The 17,657-nt window shown below is 39.7% G+C and overlaps 1 protein-coding gene across 2 annotated transcripts in view; it reads right to left on the bottom strand.

Annotated features, from left to right (window-relative positions):
- Positions 1–17,657, bottom strand: part of DYTN (dystrotelin) — a 46,831-nt gene that overhangs the window by 11,632 nt on the left and 17,542 nt on the right. Inside the window, exons 8-9 of one of the 2 annotated variants that reach the window (XM_004764234.3) lie at positions 16,143–16,254; positions 14,539–14,687 (exon numbers count right to left, since the gene is read on the bottom strand). In XM_004764234.3, the coding sequence (XP_004764291.2) occupies positions 14,539–14,687; positions 16,143–16,254 (261 nt within the window). Of the gene's footprint in view, positions 1–394; positions 502–14,538; positions 14,688–16,142; positions 16,255–17,657 lie in introns of those variants that run through there. The other variant, XR_006606388.1, reaches the window with a different exon arrangement.

The following is a 17,657-nucleotide window of genomic DNA, read 5'->3' on the forward strand; positions in this document are numbered from 1 at the left end:
GATGGATTTTTCAGAAAGAAAAATCAGCCAGGGATTTGATAGCAGATCACAAAGATACATTCTTATAAGTCATCTCTGGCTGGTTTTTTAGGCAGCGTTGTGCTCCTTATGACCACCAGTGATAACAGTTTCTCTCTTTTTCCTAGGATGTTCTCCATCCCCCAATCTAAATATAATTAACCAGATTATGTATGTTATCCTTAATTACTCAAATAGAGCCAAAGCCCTCTTTTACCTTCCTATTGGGCTATTTCTCTTTTTAAGGAATTTCTTCTAAATTAAAAAAAAAAGGCATGGTGATAACTTTGTAGAATTTTTTGCCATAAAAGCAAAAATGAAATGCTTTTGGTTTGTCTCTGCTGTCGGTGTCTGTGCATTCCCACGTGGGTCCTACCTTCTTTCACTGTGGAGTGCATTAATGGATTCATGAGTTCTCCTCAGTTCATTCCTGAGGCTGACCACAGTCTAAAGCAAGAAATACAGAAAATAAATCTTTGGCTTTTGGTTTGAATTTAAACCACATTCCTAAAAATTCACCACAGGCATATGATAATTATATATATAAATTAAATATATAATACATATTAATTACATATATAAAAAAGTGAGTCCTATTTGGGTTTCGATTCAGGTATGATGCAGATGTTCATATACTCACAGAGAAGTTTCATGATCTCATATTTACATGATGCTTTTCTTTAAAGGATTTCAACATAAACAAGATCTTGAGATTTTAAAAATCCATTATAATAGTCCTTTGCCTGAGTTAGTTTCCTGAAAACCTCCTTCCCCCAAAAGCATCTACAAAAAGCAGCTGGATCACTTTCTCCTCCTTGGCTCAAGAAATCTTTCCTTTCAGGGCACCCAGGTGGCTCAGTCAGTTAAGTGTCTGCCTTTGACTCAGTTCCTGATCCCAGGATCCCGGGATCGAGCCCCACATCAGGCTCCCTGCTCAGCAGGGTCTGCTTCTCCCTCTCCCTCTGCCCCGCCTCCTGTTTGTGAGCACTCTGTCTCAGATAAATAAATAAAATCTTAAAAAAAAAAAAAAGAAAAAATCTTTCCCTTCTATCCACCACCTTCTATTTAAACTTTCTCAACTTTCCGTTGCTCTCCGCATGGATGTGTACTGAGAGCCACAGCTTATCTCTTTGAAATCACCAAGGCTCTTTGCGTTAATAGTGATCAGCTCAGCAACTCTCATTTGGGGTTTTCCCACCAAACCTTGTCACTCTTCATACCACGTTCTGCTCCCTGAATGGCACCCAAATGCAAGTCCTGACCTGATCCAGCCTGGCCCAGCTTCTGGGACACCAGGAACTGGCCCTTGGCTCCCACATGTCTGGATGGGAGATTGGATTTCATTACTCTACATTTATAAGCAGCTGTGGCTACACTCAGTGGCCTCATCTGGTTCCTGCAAATTATCTGAAGAGGGATTGGCCACCTTGGGAACACGGGTCTACAGGAACAGCCTGAGAAAGGAAGACGGAAGGGCAGGAAGAAGGAGCTGAACTACAGACACAAAGTCACGCCATCTGGTTGGGGTGTCCTCTGTGGCCCCTCCGCGTGACCTGGGCCCATTTGCCTCTTCATTCAAATGCTCAAGCAGCTTCCAATGCCTCACATAGTCTTTGAACCAGTGAACTTTATATTATTAATATCAATGTTATCCTGTGGCATGGGTCGTTCTGCAGTTGAGAAGCATTTCAGGTTAGCAATAGGTGCTATGCTTTAGGTTGTCATTCTCAACTGACACACATGAGGCTGTTTCCAATCTTTCAAAGTACAGGCAATGCTGCAGTGAACCAAGCTGTACCTGCTTCCTTGAGCAGATATGTGTGGGCAGCTTTCTCAGCTTTCAAGATTAATAGATACCAGACGTTTGCCCACATTGGGCACGCACACGACACATGCCCACGCACGGATATTTGAAAATGCATAAACACACCACAAACAAATGCAAAGATCTACCCCAAACAGATTACCTCTGGGGAAGTAGGAGCCCGCCCTGGGTTGGGAATTAGCGCTGAAAATAACTTTGTCATTATCCGAAATATCTTAACTTTTTATAAGGCAAACAGATTGAGGTCCTATTTGTATAATAAAAACTTTTTTCTTTCTTTCTTTCTTTCTTTCTTTCTTTCTTTCTTTCTTTCTTTCTTTTTCTTTCTTTTTCTTCTTTCTAATTAAAAATGTTCTCCCTTCTTTCTTTCTAGATTTTATTTATTTGACAGAGAGCACAAGCTGAGGGAGAGGCAGACAGTGAGGGAGAAGCTGACTCGTCCCTGAGCAAAGAGCCCAATGCAAGGCTCAGTCCCAGGACTCTGGGATCATGACCTGAGCCCAAGGCTGATGCTGAGCCAACGGAGCCACCCAAGCACCCCTAATTTTTTTTTTTTTAAATCAAAGGAAGAAATGAACTGCCTGAATAAACATGAAGAACGTGAGATAGAATGAAACGAGAGTGAAGTAAAGAAGAGAAATCCAAACACAGAACTTCTGTTAAATTTCCTCCTTCGGAAAGAAGAAACGTTAGTTTATAAAGGGGGGGTGCTGCATTGTGAAAATGGCTCTTATTCAAAGCAGGAGCTAGAGGGCTTTTCAGGGCGACTCCGCCCGTGGAAGCCGGCCGCTCTGCCGGGCGCCCACGAGGGGGCGTGCGAGGTCCGCGGCGCGGCCTGCAGAGGCTCCTCTCGGGCCGCTTAGGGTTAACGCGCGCATGGGCCGCAGGCGGTGCAGCGGGGAGGAGGAAGTGCGCGGGTGGCCCCAGGACCTCTGCACGACTGCGGCGTGGGAACTTTTTTCTTGGGTGATTAAAAAGCATTACAGATACGATTTTGAAGACCTTCCTTAGGGTCAGACTATACAGATTGCACTGATTGGAGGGAACGCCTGCCGGTGCTGTCGCAGAGGGCAGGGCAAATAAACAAGGGACTGAAAACGTGATAAAGTGTTTGCAGACCTAAGAACACACATACACACGCACGCACGCACGCACGCGCGCACGCACACACAGCCCACATGTCATCTCTAATTCCTGTGATGGAAAAATTTCATTGGAATTTTTTTTTTTTTTTTTGTTAAGTTTGTTCTTTCCCTTACGTCTTCTCTTCCAAATTTCCTGACAGTTTCCTTATTTGTGGACGTACTGGTTTTCCTCCCCCGCCCCCCCCAACCCCACTTTTGAATAGCATCACATTGTGTGATAGCGAGTTGCCATAAGACCCTTAAGGGGAGAAGGAATCTTTATCTGTAAGTTATATGGGCACGTTTGGGGGCAGAGACTTCGAATCTATGGACACTGGTGTAATGTAAAGACATCAGAGCCGAGTGCAGCTTACCTGTAGGAGGTAGACTTAGCCACAGTCCCCTCATAGCTGAGCTTGGTCCGCTAAGTGGACAGTCCAGGTGACTGGCTGCAAAGGGGACTTGTACTGTGGGAGTGAGAACTGACCACTTTGGAGAGCAACAGGTAAGAGAAAGTTCATGTTGCTCAGTTACATGTAGATGAGGGTGGGTTTTATGTCTTCTTAAGGGTGTTAATATTGAGTCTTCTAAAACATGCCCAGACAACAATACAAATTATATTTAATTGTGTGGACCACCATAGCCATTAATTCATGGTTTTTAGCTGAAGTACTTTTTTACAATGAACTTCATGCTTGCCAACATCAGATTAACCTTATACATGCTACTCTTCATGAAAAACTATGCAATTGATTATGTGAAATAGGCCAAAGACTGACCAGGAGTTATGTATTTTGAGAATATAGGTTTTCCTAATAGATACTGATTTGATCCTTCTGATACAAATGTGAAGATTTGAAAAATAAAATAGTTTAAAATACTTTAGCTAATTTGAAAATCTTGTGGAAGTAAGTAATTTTCTTAAGAAGATGAAATTACCAAAGTTAACTGAAGAAAGCATTAACAGACGATCAATTTTGAAGAAAGAGAAAAAATTACCTTAATATTATAAAGGCTCCAGTGTCCTAGGGTTTTACTCCTAAATTCTGTCAATTTTTAAAAAAGATTTTATTTATTTATTTGACACAGAGAGACAGTAAGAGAGGGAATACGAGCAGGGAGAGCGGAAGAGGGGAAACAGGCTTCCCGCTGAACAGGGCACATATGTGGGGCTTGATCCCATGATCCTGGGATGATGATCTGAGCCCAAGGCAGACACTGAACGACTGAGCCACCTATGTGCCCCCAATTCTGTCAGTTGTTAAGATACAAATAGTTCTTGGGCTCCTGGGTGGCTCGGATGGTTGTGCAGCTCTTCATTTCAGCTGCAGTCATGATTCCAGGGTCATGGGATCGAGCCCCACATTGGACTCTGCACTCACTGGTGAGTCGGCTCGTGGATTCCCTCTCTCTCTCTCTCTCTCTGCCCTTGCTTACACTGTCTCTTTCAAATAAATAAACAAATCTTTTTAAAAAATAAAATAATTCTTACCTTAGATAAATTGCTTCAGACACAAGAGAAGATGAAAAAAGGAGTAGCTGCTGAAAATGCGCAAAACTAACAAAGACAGTGTTGAGTGACAGAAAGAGAATATTCTGACTCATAAATGTTGCGATTCTAAATGAGAAATAAGCAAAGCAAATTTAAGTCATATTTAAAAAGGATCCACTCTGAACAAATATAGGTGTTGGTTTCAGCAATGCCAGGAACGTTTACTCTCAGGGACTACTGGTGCAATGCTCCCAACAGGCAAAAGCATGAGATCATTTCAATTGAGGCTAAAAAGGAGACTTAAAATAAATAAATTCAAAATCACTTCTGATTGCCTATTTCCACAAAACAAGACAAAACAAAAAACAAAAAAAGTAAAATAGAAAAAGGACTTCCATAAAATTAAAAGGAGTTTCAACCCAGCAACTAACACCATCATATTTAATGGAGAAGCATAAGAGAAGTGCCCTCATTAAATCTCCTCCCATTTAAAGGAAAAGAAGCTGCCCGTCATCTCTTGCATTATTCAGTATTGTTCTGAAAGATCTGGATTCTCTCGGGAATGAAGACATGCAGTTGATATGAGAGGTTTAAATATTGGAGAGAAAGAGACCAAAATATCCCTCCCCCCGCCCCACACACTGCATGATTGTTTAGTTAGAAGCAAGAGAGTCAAACTAGACCAGTATTTGAAATTAAGAGAGTTCAGAAAGGTTTCTCTTTATAAGAAAACCATTTAAAAATCCATAACTTTCCAGTATACCATCATTAATAATTAAGAAAAAGGTACTTTTTCTTTATTCAAAATAAGGGAAAGGTCTTTATTAAAAATAAGAACAATAAGCATAAAAGAGCCAGGTGCCCTCAGTGAGAAACCTAGACTGAGAAGTAAGCCACATACAGCCATTACTGACAGATGTTTGCACCTCAAAATACAGGTATAATGCAAATCAAACCAAAATACTCGTAAGATTAACCTGGCATCTTAGAAATGATTTTAAAGTCCTTCTAGAAGAATAATTGTTTAATAATAGCTAACAATTTAAAAAATCAAAATAGCAATCATGTCAGCAAGACACCAGAAGAGGGAGCCCTAGCCCCTCCTAGCCATCATCCTACCCCAGCCACACCGATTAAACATCACCTCAGTTCTTGTTTCTGCCTGGGGAACTCAGGGAAGGACTAGACCGTATGTTCAAGCCCTGATTTCACTGGGGGTTGCCTGAAGAATGGGCTATTTCAGTAAAAAAGCAGGAGTAGGGGAATATCCTCACCTTCTAACGTGCCATCCACAATAAAAGCCAGGTAGATTTAAACCTTAAATGTCCAAAAAAAAAAAAAAAATCAAGCCACGTTAATACCACCCCCACCCCCAAATCAATCCATGTCACAGCAATACAGCTGAAGGCTCATTTGATTTTTTTAATGCAGAAAAATTTTCCAAGCATAAAATTGTGTGAGAAGTCAGAAAAGGTTAATAATGTTTTCATAGGAATTAAAAATGTCTATATATAGCAAGTCACATTATAAATTAGACTAAAAGGAAACAACCATAAAGAAAGGTTTCCCACAGCTAGAGTTTTAAAAGCTCAAATACATTAATCAAACAAGCTGACGCATCGGTAAAACTGGGCAGAGAACAGTGACAGAAGAGCAAATACAGTCACCTTCTAAGTGAAGAAGAAATGGACATTAAGGCAAATAAAACATATTCTGCTCATAAAAGTACCAAAGTTCAAAATTTGATGATAGTAACAAGTTACAAGTAAGAGTAACAAGGATCAAGAGAAATAGTTATTTGAATTCACTGGGTGCACAGTTTGGTATATCCTTTCTAAACAATAATTTTTCAGTAAGTATTAAGAGTCTAAAAATATTCCCACTTCTCATCCTAGTTATCCCACTTAAAGAAATAAACCCTACTGAACTATCTGGGAAATCATGCACAAAGAATAATGTACAAGGATTTCAATAGTATAATTTCAAGTTTTAGCAAAAATTGGAAGTAATTCAAATATCCAACAAAAGAAGAGGGGTTAAATAATGTTATATCCATTTAAATGAAACCTGCAAAGCAATGTGTCAGAAAATTTGTAATGGCAATGGGAAATGTTCAAAAACACTGATATAGAAATATATCAATAATACATTCTGCAGTATGATATAAACTATATCAGAAGTATTTGCAGGGAAAGAAGCACACTAAAATATTAACATATTAACATTAAAATATTAATATTAGTAAAGAGTACACTTGTCACAATGGGCACTGAGTAATGTACAGAATTGTTGAATCACTATATTGTGATTCAACACCTGAAACTAATATAACTCTGTATTTTAACTATACTGGAATTAAAAGAAAAACCTTAATAAAAATATTGAAATAGTGGTTATATCATGGTTTGTAATTTTAATTTTGTTCTTTGTTGGCTTTTCCAAATTTTCTGTAATAAATATGTAATGCCTTATGATTGGAGATAAAAAATTATTTTAAACAATATTTTCTTTGATCATGTTAACATCTTGAAAATATTCCATACACCACACTGAATCTCACGGCATCCTTACAACGTGGTCCAGATTGTTTGTGCATTGGTTCCTTTACCTTTTGGACTCACCTGAGGATGTGGGTTGCTGTTGTCGGTTTGCTGAGCCCGAAATATCATTGGAGATACTTGTCTGGAAGCCTCTGTGGCTACAGTTTCCACTGGTCTAGTCCATCTTTCATGTATTGGTACTTCAGAGCTACTGTACGGAACCAAGATCCTGTTATAAAGCAGAGTTTTATAAGACATTGTAATGATAATTATCAGGCATGACATGAGGAAAGCCTTTTTAGAAAATGTTAAATCAGATATTAACTCTGATATTCAAAATAGCATTAAAGTAGCATAACTCCCCCCCCCCGCCTTTTCCCATCCAACTACTTAGGTGATAGACAGCAATCGGCCAATAATGGAAATGGGGATTCTATTTACTGCCCTGCTTCTTGATGATCTAGGAATAAGAATGCAAAGAAATTAAGGAATGACTGCATAAAATCCCCCAAGGTCATCCTGTTCAGGTCAGATACTAGGGGTTTTGAGCACAGATGTGTGCATAATTATTGTGTCATACTGGAAAGAACATAGAATAGAGCAGTCAGTTTAAGGGCAGACATATTCCATTTTATGTAGTTCCACTTAGTTTCATTCCTTTTTTCAAAAATGATTTTATTATTTATTTATTTTTTTAAAAGATTTTATTTATTTATTTGACAAAGAGATAGAGAGAGAGAGAGAGAGATCACAAGCAGGCAGGCAGGCAGAGAGAGAGGCAGAAGCAGGCTCCCTGTGGAGCAGAGAGCCCGATGCGGGGCTCGATCCCAGGACCCTGAGATCATGACCCAAGCCAAAGGCAGAGGCTCAACCCACTGAGCCATCCAGGCGCTCCCAAAAATGATTTTAAAGCATCTCATCATCTTGAGTTATTGAAGATAAAAGATGGAAAACAAAAGCAGAGAACTCCTCGCTCACAGAGATTTCATATTTAATGAACAGATGAACATACGATTGTTATTGACATGATGTGACTTTATTTCTACAGAACGTGATGGGCTCACAGGGAGAGAAGTGATTATTGTGTGGTACACTTAATTATGCAGATAAGCCGTGGGGCATTTGGGGATAACCCTGGACTTCCTTGTCACATATCTTTGAGTGACACATTCTCTTTCTACCCTATGTGAGATCATTTTGATTCCTTTGGGTTGTTCCATACTGTTTTCTGTACTCATCCAAACAGCAAATATATATACTGAATTTGTTTTTGGAACAAAAATGACATTTCATGCATACTGTTCTGCCACTTACACTTTTTGTTAATGGAGGATGATGAATGCTCTCTACTGTCATAGATGGGTGCTTAAATTTGTTCATTTAAGTGGATTCATTATATTCTGTCGTCTGCCTGTATCACGGGTGTTCCACCATTTTTCTACCGGTAGACTCTTAGGTTCTTTCTGGTTTATTACTCCACCCCTCCAGTGCTGTTATGTGTGTCCTTATTTAGTATTTAGTGGTACTTTCATTCCTATAGGATCATCCCCTTCAGTATTCAAACATGCTGTTACTTTTCCCATCATAACAAAACATTCTCTTCAAGTCAGGTACCCTACCTACACTATCCCTTTGTTCCCTCTACTGTAACAAATCCTGGAAAGAACTGGATTCGGTATCTTCAATTCCTCAGCTCCCATTCTCTCCTAAACCATCTCTAGTCTGATTTTTTTCTACGACCACCGTCCTACCCTGCTCTTTTGGAGGTCATCAATGATAGCCAAAGGCCAATTCTTACTTGCCCTCGCACAGCATTTGACAGAGTAGACCACGCCCTCCTCCTTAAAACACTTTATATACCTGCCTTCCACGATTCCTCATTTCCTTGGTTTTCTCCTGGATCTTTCATCTTTTTTGTCTCCCCTAATGGCTCATCTTCTGCTCTCCAGGTGTGTAGTGTGGACTGTTGTAGGGCTCAATCTTCTATTCTCCTCTTTCCTGTCTATACTCTCCTTGGTGATCTCATACAATCTCACAGCTTGAAGAGCCATCATGCCAACAACTCCCAAATTTGTACCTCTGGGAGGCTTTCCTCCAAATTCCAGCCATGAATGGGGAATGGCCTATTCAACATTTCCATGTGATGTCTGAGATATCTCAATCTTAACATAGCCCAAACAGAACTTCTTATCGTTCCTCCCAAATCTGCTCTACCTACAGCCTCGCCATGTCAGATCACAGCTGCTTTCTCCTTCTACCTACTATGGAATACTATACTATACAATAGATTAGAGTAGATACAAGATACAAGAATTGACCCATAGATCTGAGGATGAGAATATAAGTTATCTTAATTGATCCAAGTATATAAGGAAATCTGATATGTGAGAAAATTGGCATTTTAATTAACTGGGGAAATGTTAGCCTAATTGGCTATGCATCTGAAAGAAAGCAAAGCCAGACCCTTGCTGAAATAAATTCCAAATGGATTGAAATTCAAACTCAACATTAAAAAATGAAACACTAGAAGAACATTTAGAAAGTTACGTGACCTTGCTTCTACCCTTGCCTCCACCCTGCCTTCCCTCTAGACTATTCTCAGCATCTCCACTTTCTGCACTCTGCCACACTGGCTTCCTTGCTGTTCTTTGGACCTGCCAAGCACACTCCCAGATGGATAGCCAATTATGCTTTTGTGTGTGTGTGTGTGAATGAAAACACCACATTTATCATATGTTGGGTTTCCATTTAGGCTTATATCAATCATTAAATTTTGTATTCTTGTCCTCAGATCTATATGTCTATTCCATTTTCTTAGAGAGAGAGAGCAAGCATGGAGGGGCAGAGAGAGAGGAAGAGGGAGAATATCAAGCAGGATCCATGCTCAGACCAGAGCCAGACAGAGGGCTCGATCCCATGACCCCAAGATCATGAACTGAACTGTAATCAAAAGCCATATGCTTAACCAACTGAGCCACTCAGGTGCCCCCCATTCTTTTTTTATATAATGCTATTTGGTCTTGGTTGTTTATAGTAAATTTTAACATCGGTTGAAGAACATCCTTTCCCATTAGTCTTCAGTTTCATAATTTTAAATATTCTTGTTTAATTTATTATTCCAAAAATGTCTTCAAAATAATTTTTTCCTATTTAAAAAACATCGTGATTCTATTTGGAAATGCACTTAGTTTAAATACAGTTGATTCTCATTACTGATGGCCATTATACTCTACACAGTCACTGTTAACAATATTAGGGAAAATTGACCCACTGCTTCAAGGGGAAATAAAAGGTTAGGTTCTTGCTAGTCTCTGGTTAGATTATTTTTGTCATCCAAGCAACATATAACTTTGTTTTATACATGTCTTGTATATGGACACCTTATTTAATACATACTGACAATTCATTTCACATAGAACCTATGGTCAACAGCACTATAGCTCATGCTTGAATGAAGGTTGTTTAAGATACATATTTTCTTCTTAAGGTGCTTCATAACCTTTCTGTGCTTGTGAAGAGCAGACAACATTTCAGCACGGTGTTTGGGGGCAATTTGCACTAATGAAATCACCATTAAAAAGCACAAAAATGTGAAAAGGATGTGTTTATGATATGAGATCTGAAACAAGAAGACAGAATGATTCTCAGTTCGACCTCAGGGGTGCATCAACAGTTCAAATATTTTGCCACTCTGTGCCTGTCTGCAGATGACCAGGGAAACATCACAAGTATTGATTTTAGGGTTATACATAAATTTTCATGAGTAAGTGCATTCATAAATACAGAATCTGTGAATAATGAGAATCAATTGTATTAATTTTTGGAGCATGTACAATTCTTATGCCAGAGTCTTCTCTTCCAGGAATTTGATATGTTTCTCCTTTCATTCAGGTCTTATTTGCTGTATTCTGAAATATTATAGTTTTTTAAAAGGTGGTTTTTGTATCCTTTTTGCTAAGCTTTTTTCCCCTAAGTTTCTCTTTAAAATAATTTTTACAGGTACTGTAAAGGGGATTTTAATAAAATCTCTAGCTGACGACTACTATCATAATGAAGTAGTCATATCATATGACTATCATAATGAAGACCTACTAATCTGTGTGTATGCATTTTATTTCCCACTACTCCAAGCCTATTTATTCTAGTTATTTTTACTAGAGCTACCTGAGCTTTCTTGGGAACTTAAAATCATATTACCTGCAAATGAAAGTAATTTTGTCTGTTTCACTGTTTTAATTTTCTTTTTTATTATATTTGCAAGAACTTCCAAAACTATTTAATAACAGTGTTGATATTTGGCACCTAACTTTCAGTTATGTTTTTTGCAAATGAAAGTGTTCTCAGTGTAAACTATTATATGTAAAGTAAGTGAAACCACATGAAAAGGAGGTTTATTACCTTGCAGGATATTTGCTAAATCAATGAATGAATTTAGTATCATCACTTGGCAAAATCACAAATCTCTTAGAAGATGGACAGTAGTAATGTGTCAACTTAATAGATATTAAGGATGTGTTTTGCTTCTTACCACATTGTTAAATAATAATGTCCCACATTCCTTTCTCCTAAATAAGACACTAATCAGAATTTCTGAACTCATTAATATCTAGGTGAGGCTGAAAATTATTACATAAGAATTTTACTTTGGGGAACACTGTTGTACTCAGGTGGACAGAGTAGAACACACTGACATTCTAAAACCCTTTAGCTTTGCATAGCGATTGAATTTCCCTTTCCTCCTCTTATCTCTACTGATGCCACTCTGGGAGTAGGACAGGTCATCTCTACTATCAGGTGAATTCACTGAGTCACAAAAACATGAAGCCACTTCCCGAAGGCTACACATCTGAATGAGGACAAAGCTCAATCGAATTTCAACACTTTGTAATCACTCTTGTTTCACGTTCCCATGCTCCATTCTATAAGAGTTCATGTCCTACCTTATTACCCCCATCAATCTCTTCACCACACATCCTTCATTGTATTATTCAGGCCATTGACCCATCATTCAATAAACATTTATTGAGCATTTGTCAAATTTAGACATTAGTTATAGATTCTGGAAATATATCTGGAAACAATAAAAATTTCTCCAGCCCTGCCCCTGAGCTTACATGATACCAAACAAACAAAAAATAAAAGTAAAATATATAGGGTGTAAGGTACTGATGAAATGCTCTGAAGAAAAATAAAGCAAGGGAGAGGATTGTGAGTGCCAGAGGGGGACAGGGGCTGAAAGGTTAAGTAGTCACGGATGGACTTAAGGATGAGATAGCATTTGAACAAAGACCTCTACGGGTCTTTATTACTATAATAATAATTATTATTATTTCTATTATTTTTGAGAGAGAGAGAGAGAGCATGTACATGTGTGCAAAGTGGGGGAGGCGGCAAAAAGAGAGGAAGAGAGAGAATCTTAAACAATCCCCATGCCCAGTCTGGAGCCTAACTCAGGCCTCTGTCCCATGACCCTGAGATCATGACCTGAGTCAAAACCACGTGTCGGAAGCTTAAACAACTGAGCCTCCCAGGTGTTCCCCCTCTAGGTCTTTAGGAGGGAGGCTCAAGCCATGCAGGTTGGTGGGCTTGGGATACTTCCTTGAGGTAAGGGTTTACGTCATTAGAGGGGCCGATCTGGCTTAGTCTTGTGGGGCAGGGGAAGGAATGAGGCCTGGAGCACAGATAATGTGGGGCTGGGGAGATGAAACTGGAGAGGTTTGGGGGGGGGGATATGCAGAACTTTTCTAAGCCATTATGACTTCTAGTTTTTAGCTTTAAAACAATGGGAGGAGAATGGAGGAATTTGAGGCTAGGAGTTTGGGGGAGGCGGGCACATGAGGGATGCATCATATTTTTACTTCCAAAACATCAGTCTGGCTTCAGTGGCCAAAAGAAATCAAATTAAGAGTCTGAATCTTTGTGTTCTAAGTATGAGAATGTAGGAATTTAGACAAGATCTCAAGTATTCAATAAATCCAGATGACTAATCGACACATTGTATTGTTTCTATGCTAGGGAAAGATGAAACCTGCCTTGAAGAAGACAGATGAATTGGTGCCTGATATCTTTGTTCTTATTTTTAAATTCCTTGTACTATATTAAAGATACACATCAAATGATAAATTCCCTAACTTTGAAGATATATTGATAACAACCTGCTAAGTAAATGTGATATGGGTATAATAAATGGCATCTAATTGGAATGTCAACATATACTTTTTCCTTAAAGAGCTATAAAAACTTGTTTAGATTGGAAAGTGACAAAAGGACCCTAAAAATTAGGTCTGGGATTGAGACAGAAATATGCTGGTGGGTGTCTGAGAAGAGATTAGGAATTATAAAAGGAATTAGTAAATGAATACCATTCTGATTTAAATCTATCTGTTCTACTCTCACTAGATAAAATGGTAGTGAATTAATATTTCTGGGGTTTTTTTCCTCCCCGATGTTTGATGATCATAAGCCCACAGAAACATTATCTTTTTGCTTTATTTTCTACAATTTTTAATTTTGAAGAAGTGGTTACTTCTAAAATTAACATCACAAAGACTTTTGTAAAAAAAAAAAAAAGATTTAATTTTAAGTAATCTCTGCACCCAGGGTGGGGCTTGACCTCACAATCCACAAGATCAAGAGTTGTATGCTCTACCTACGGAGCCAGCCAAGTGGCCTTATCACAAAGACTTTTTAAAGTCCTCTTTAGGCTGGCAATCTTTTGGTAAGTGATGGGTGACCTCATTCACCAGTCATGTTGGGTATGTTTTGGCTTAACCCTCTGGAGCACAATTTGGTGTTCTGAATTTTGAGAGTTAACAGAGTTAACAACTTTTGATCCAATGGTTTTACTGGAGTAAATTTATCTTAGTAAAATATTAAAACTATAGGAAGATGCATGAATAGGGATGTTGACTACAGAGTTTCAGGGGGCAAATTCTAAAAATAACCAAAATGTCCAATGATATAAGGGGTTCCTTGTATGTTATGATACTTCCTTATAAGGATGAGAGCGAGGTGATTAAAAATAATACTTTGGAAACTAATGACATGGGAAATACTGTCCATACGGAAAAGAAAAGAAGAATGTAATATTGTATCTACTGCATAATTCCTGTTTTGGTAATACTAACACGTGACTAGCATTCGTCTGTGAGTGATAGGATTCTGAGTGTCTTTCCTTTCCCTTTTTAATAAAAATTCAGTATTCATTCTAAGTTAGGCTTTCAAAAGCAAACCAATAGAAACTAAAGATATAAAAACAAAAAACAAACAACCCAGGGATATAAAGCAGTCATTCAAATACTTTAATATTAAGTGTCTTCCGTGTTTGATGCTTTAGTTGGAATAATTCTAAAAGATGGGATGGGCCATTTAGAAGTATTTTTTGCCTTTTGTTCTGTTTGAAAATTAAGGATCATTTCTGGAGGGGAAGTGCATCTTCAGCCCCCAGCCAGCCCAGCCTCCTGCCTTCTTTCTGACCAGCATTAGGAAACCAGGCCTCAGGGCTGCCACTCTGCAGGACGGTCACTCACAGACACTCACCCGGCCTGTGTGTCATTAGCCAGCTTCCCTGGAGTCGCCTGGTCCAGCAGCCACCGCCTTCTCGAAGTTTCTTTTCTCCTACTGCGTCCTCGGAGCAGGTTGCTTCTGAGGGTCCTGACCAGGCATTTCGTATTCTCCTTTGGCGACATCTGCCGGAACGGCCACCCGTAAAAAGGAGAGTCCTATCAGAGTACCTGGGTCTTTTTTCCTCATTTGGGCAAACTGGCCACCATGAAAATTTTTGGAACTACTTCACTCACTTTTATGTCCTCAGAAAAATCATCTTCCTTCCGTACTACCTGCATATCTTGCCACTCTCTCTGCTTGTCCACAGAGTGTAAGTTTCCAAATTAAATACCACTCGCTTACAATTAACCCCTCTTCCTGAAAGTGATCCAGGAACGTGGAATTCTAAAGCAAGAAGGGGTACGGAGCAGGGCTAAATCCAGGGCTGCCAATAGTTGGGGTGTGGATTCTCTTCAGAACTGCATGATCACTGGTGGAGTTATCTCCAGAAAAATGCTATACATATAATTCTGTATAAAATTTCAGTGGATTCACAGACCCTCTGAGGTCCACCCGTCAACCCCACGTTAAGAACCTTTGTCAAAAGAACAAAGGAATGAGGTATCTTACGAAAAATTTTCAGCCCTGGAAATCTGAAGTGTAGTAACAAAATGACCACACGGTGTCAGTCTAACATCGATAAGTCCGATTCCTCCCCTGAGTTTTAGGAAAAGGGAGCTGATGGGCCAATGAACTTGAGCATCTGGGTTATCCACGTTCCGCAAAACAATGCCCACTGGGAACTCTTTAATACCTCCAAGCACTTGACTTTAGCGGACCATTCATGTTCAAGAAAAGGAGGTGAATTTGTCTTTGGTAGGGATAGCTAACCAACACCCTTCACTACTGCCCTGTTTGAGGGTGATACCTCTGTACAGAGAAACTGAGTAATGGGAACTTAGTGAAGAGAAGAAAGTGTTCTTTGGGGAAAATGAAAATGCTCTTCATTTAAAATTGACTTTGCCATTTCTCTTTTTTCTTCAAAAGGTCTAAATTCTCTTGCTGAGTATTTAGAATTTTCTTAAAGAACATTTAAAAGGCAACTATGAAGTCTTAGTTTTCTATTCCTTCCATCCAAATGCAGATAGTAATTTTTCCCTTTCATTTTTCCTAAAGAAAAAATACTGGAATTTCGGGAAGAGACATGTGAAAAGAGAAAAGTTTCCCCAAAAGATAGTAATAATTGGAAATCTGATTTTCTCATTTTTACCAAACCAAGCCTTTTCTTTGAACCCGTACTCACTTCCAATGTTTCTCCCCTTTTATTCCTCAGATATTTTCTGCCATATATTGTGGGACCAGTCCCGTGAGATTGAACTCTGTTTGGCCTTTTCATGTCCCCAAAGGTTCTATTAGAATCTATGATGTAGAGAAAGCATATGGATATTGAGAGGTATTTTCAGTAAAGTTTGTTTCTTCCTTGTTACTTCCTTGAATATTATCGCGAATGAAAGGAACAGAGAAAGTCCTTTAGTTGCTGTAGCTGGCAGCCCTGACTGGATTCATAAATCATTGGTGTGCAGTGGGTTAGAGGTTACCTGGACGCAGACCTCCATCACAGGATGGACCTTCTGGGGAGATCCTCTGTGAAGCCCAGCAAAGAAGCACGCTTGGCAGAGGTCAAAGTTGAGACACTTCAGACAGCGGTATCTGCCAATAACAGTGGAAGCGCGGATAATGTCACAACCAGCCCGTGAGCAGATCAGGTGTACAATGAGCACCCCAAAACATACAGGACACATCTACGCTATCAAGGAAGTGCAAAACTTCCCCCAAACTTTGTAGGGATGTTAAGTGACTCTAACATGTTTATTTACTCAAAGAATTAATCTTTTGGTGGTACTTTTTTTATAATATGGCATTATATTAACATAGTTTCGCCTAGCAGACTACAGTCTGGAAGTCTGATTCATGCCCCCCGTGAATATGCCAAGCACGTTGCCTACGCAGGGTACTGTGTGCCACAAATCTTGGGATAGACCCCTAAGTCTGGGGCCACCTCTTCTGTGGCTGCACAACGCATTCATATATTTTGAATTTAGTTGCCCACTTAAAAAATAAAATAAACCAGGAGATGTTTCAGTATATTCTGACCTTTGACTCCTTTTGAAAATTGTCAACATCTGATAACACTGGACCTGCATTTCCTGCATGGTACTGGGGAAGATAAAATTGTGGACAAAGAATCTGAAATAAAATGTGCGATTTTCTAGAAGTCCAGCTGTAGGAAAGAAACGGGGTGGAGGAGGGGCTAGTTCCTCTAGCCAGTGTGTGGGGGAGAGGGTCGGGGAGAGACCCCTGCATCCAAGTTTCTTAACACATCAACCCTGAAGTCCTTCCCATACGAACAGTGGCATCCTTAAGTCTCCGGTGGTAACGGGGGCGGGGGGGAGAGTATCTTGAGACACGGTGGGAAGGAGGGGTGTCTCATAACACTCAGGGAAAATAGGGTGATACCACACCTCTGTGCTCTTCAAATTTCATGTCTTGCTGCAGAAAGAGGTTAGGGAAGCTTGCAGTACTAACTGGCAAAGTTAAGCAATATGTGATTATACGCCACGTGTGAGGCATTGGAAGGCAAGTGCTATAGGACGGAGAGAGGCAGAGACACCTGGGGGTGGGTGAGACGTTTTCATGGAGGAAGAGCGCCTTTGGGCTGGAGACCCGGGAGGAGGAAATCACAAGGAGAAAGAGTGAGGGAAGGGGGCTGGAGCCACGAAGGAGGTTTGGGGCACCGCACACCTGTCGGACCTGAATTTCAGACATTTGGATTATTCTAAAGAACAGAGGAATCCAAACTTGGAATGCCCCTGAGGCTGGATGGCAGAACAAGAGAATGTAAGGTCTGTGCAGCCAACCGTCAGCTGCCCTTGTTCAAGGCTGTACCCCAACACCTAGTTCCATGGTAAGGTATAGTGTCCAGCGGCTAGAATAGGAGGTAATGTTTTGGAACACTTACTGAAGGGCAGGCAGTATACATGTGTTGACCATGGGTCATCACCATGAAAGCTCTTTAAGGGAAGGTGTTCTTATGATTATCGTTTTTCCAGATG

Source organism: Mustela putorius, unplaced genomic scaffold (assembly GCF_011764305.1).
Source record: "Mustela putorius furo isolate JIRA1106 unplaced genomic scaffold, ASM1176430v1.1 tig00000275_pilon_pilon_pilon, whole genome shotgun sequence".
Classification (NCBI taxonomy): Eukaryota; Metazoa; Chordata; class Mammalia; order Carnivora; family Mustelidae; genus Mustela; species Mustela putorius.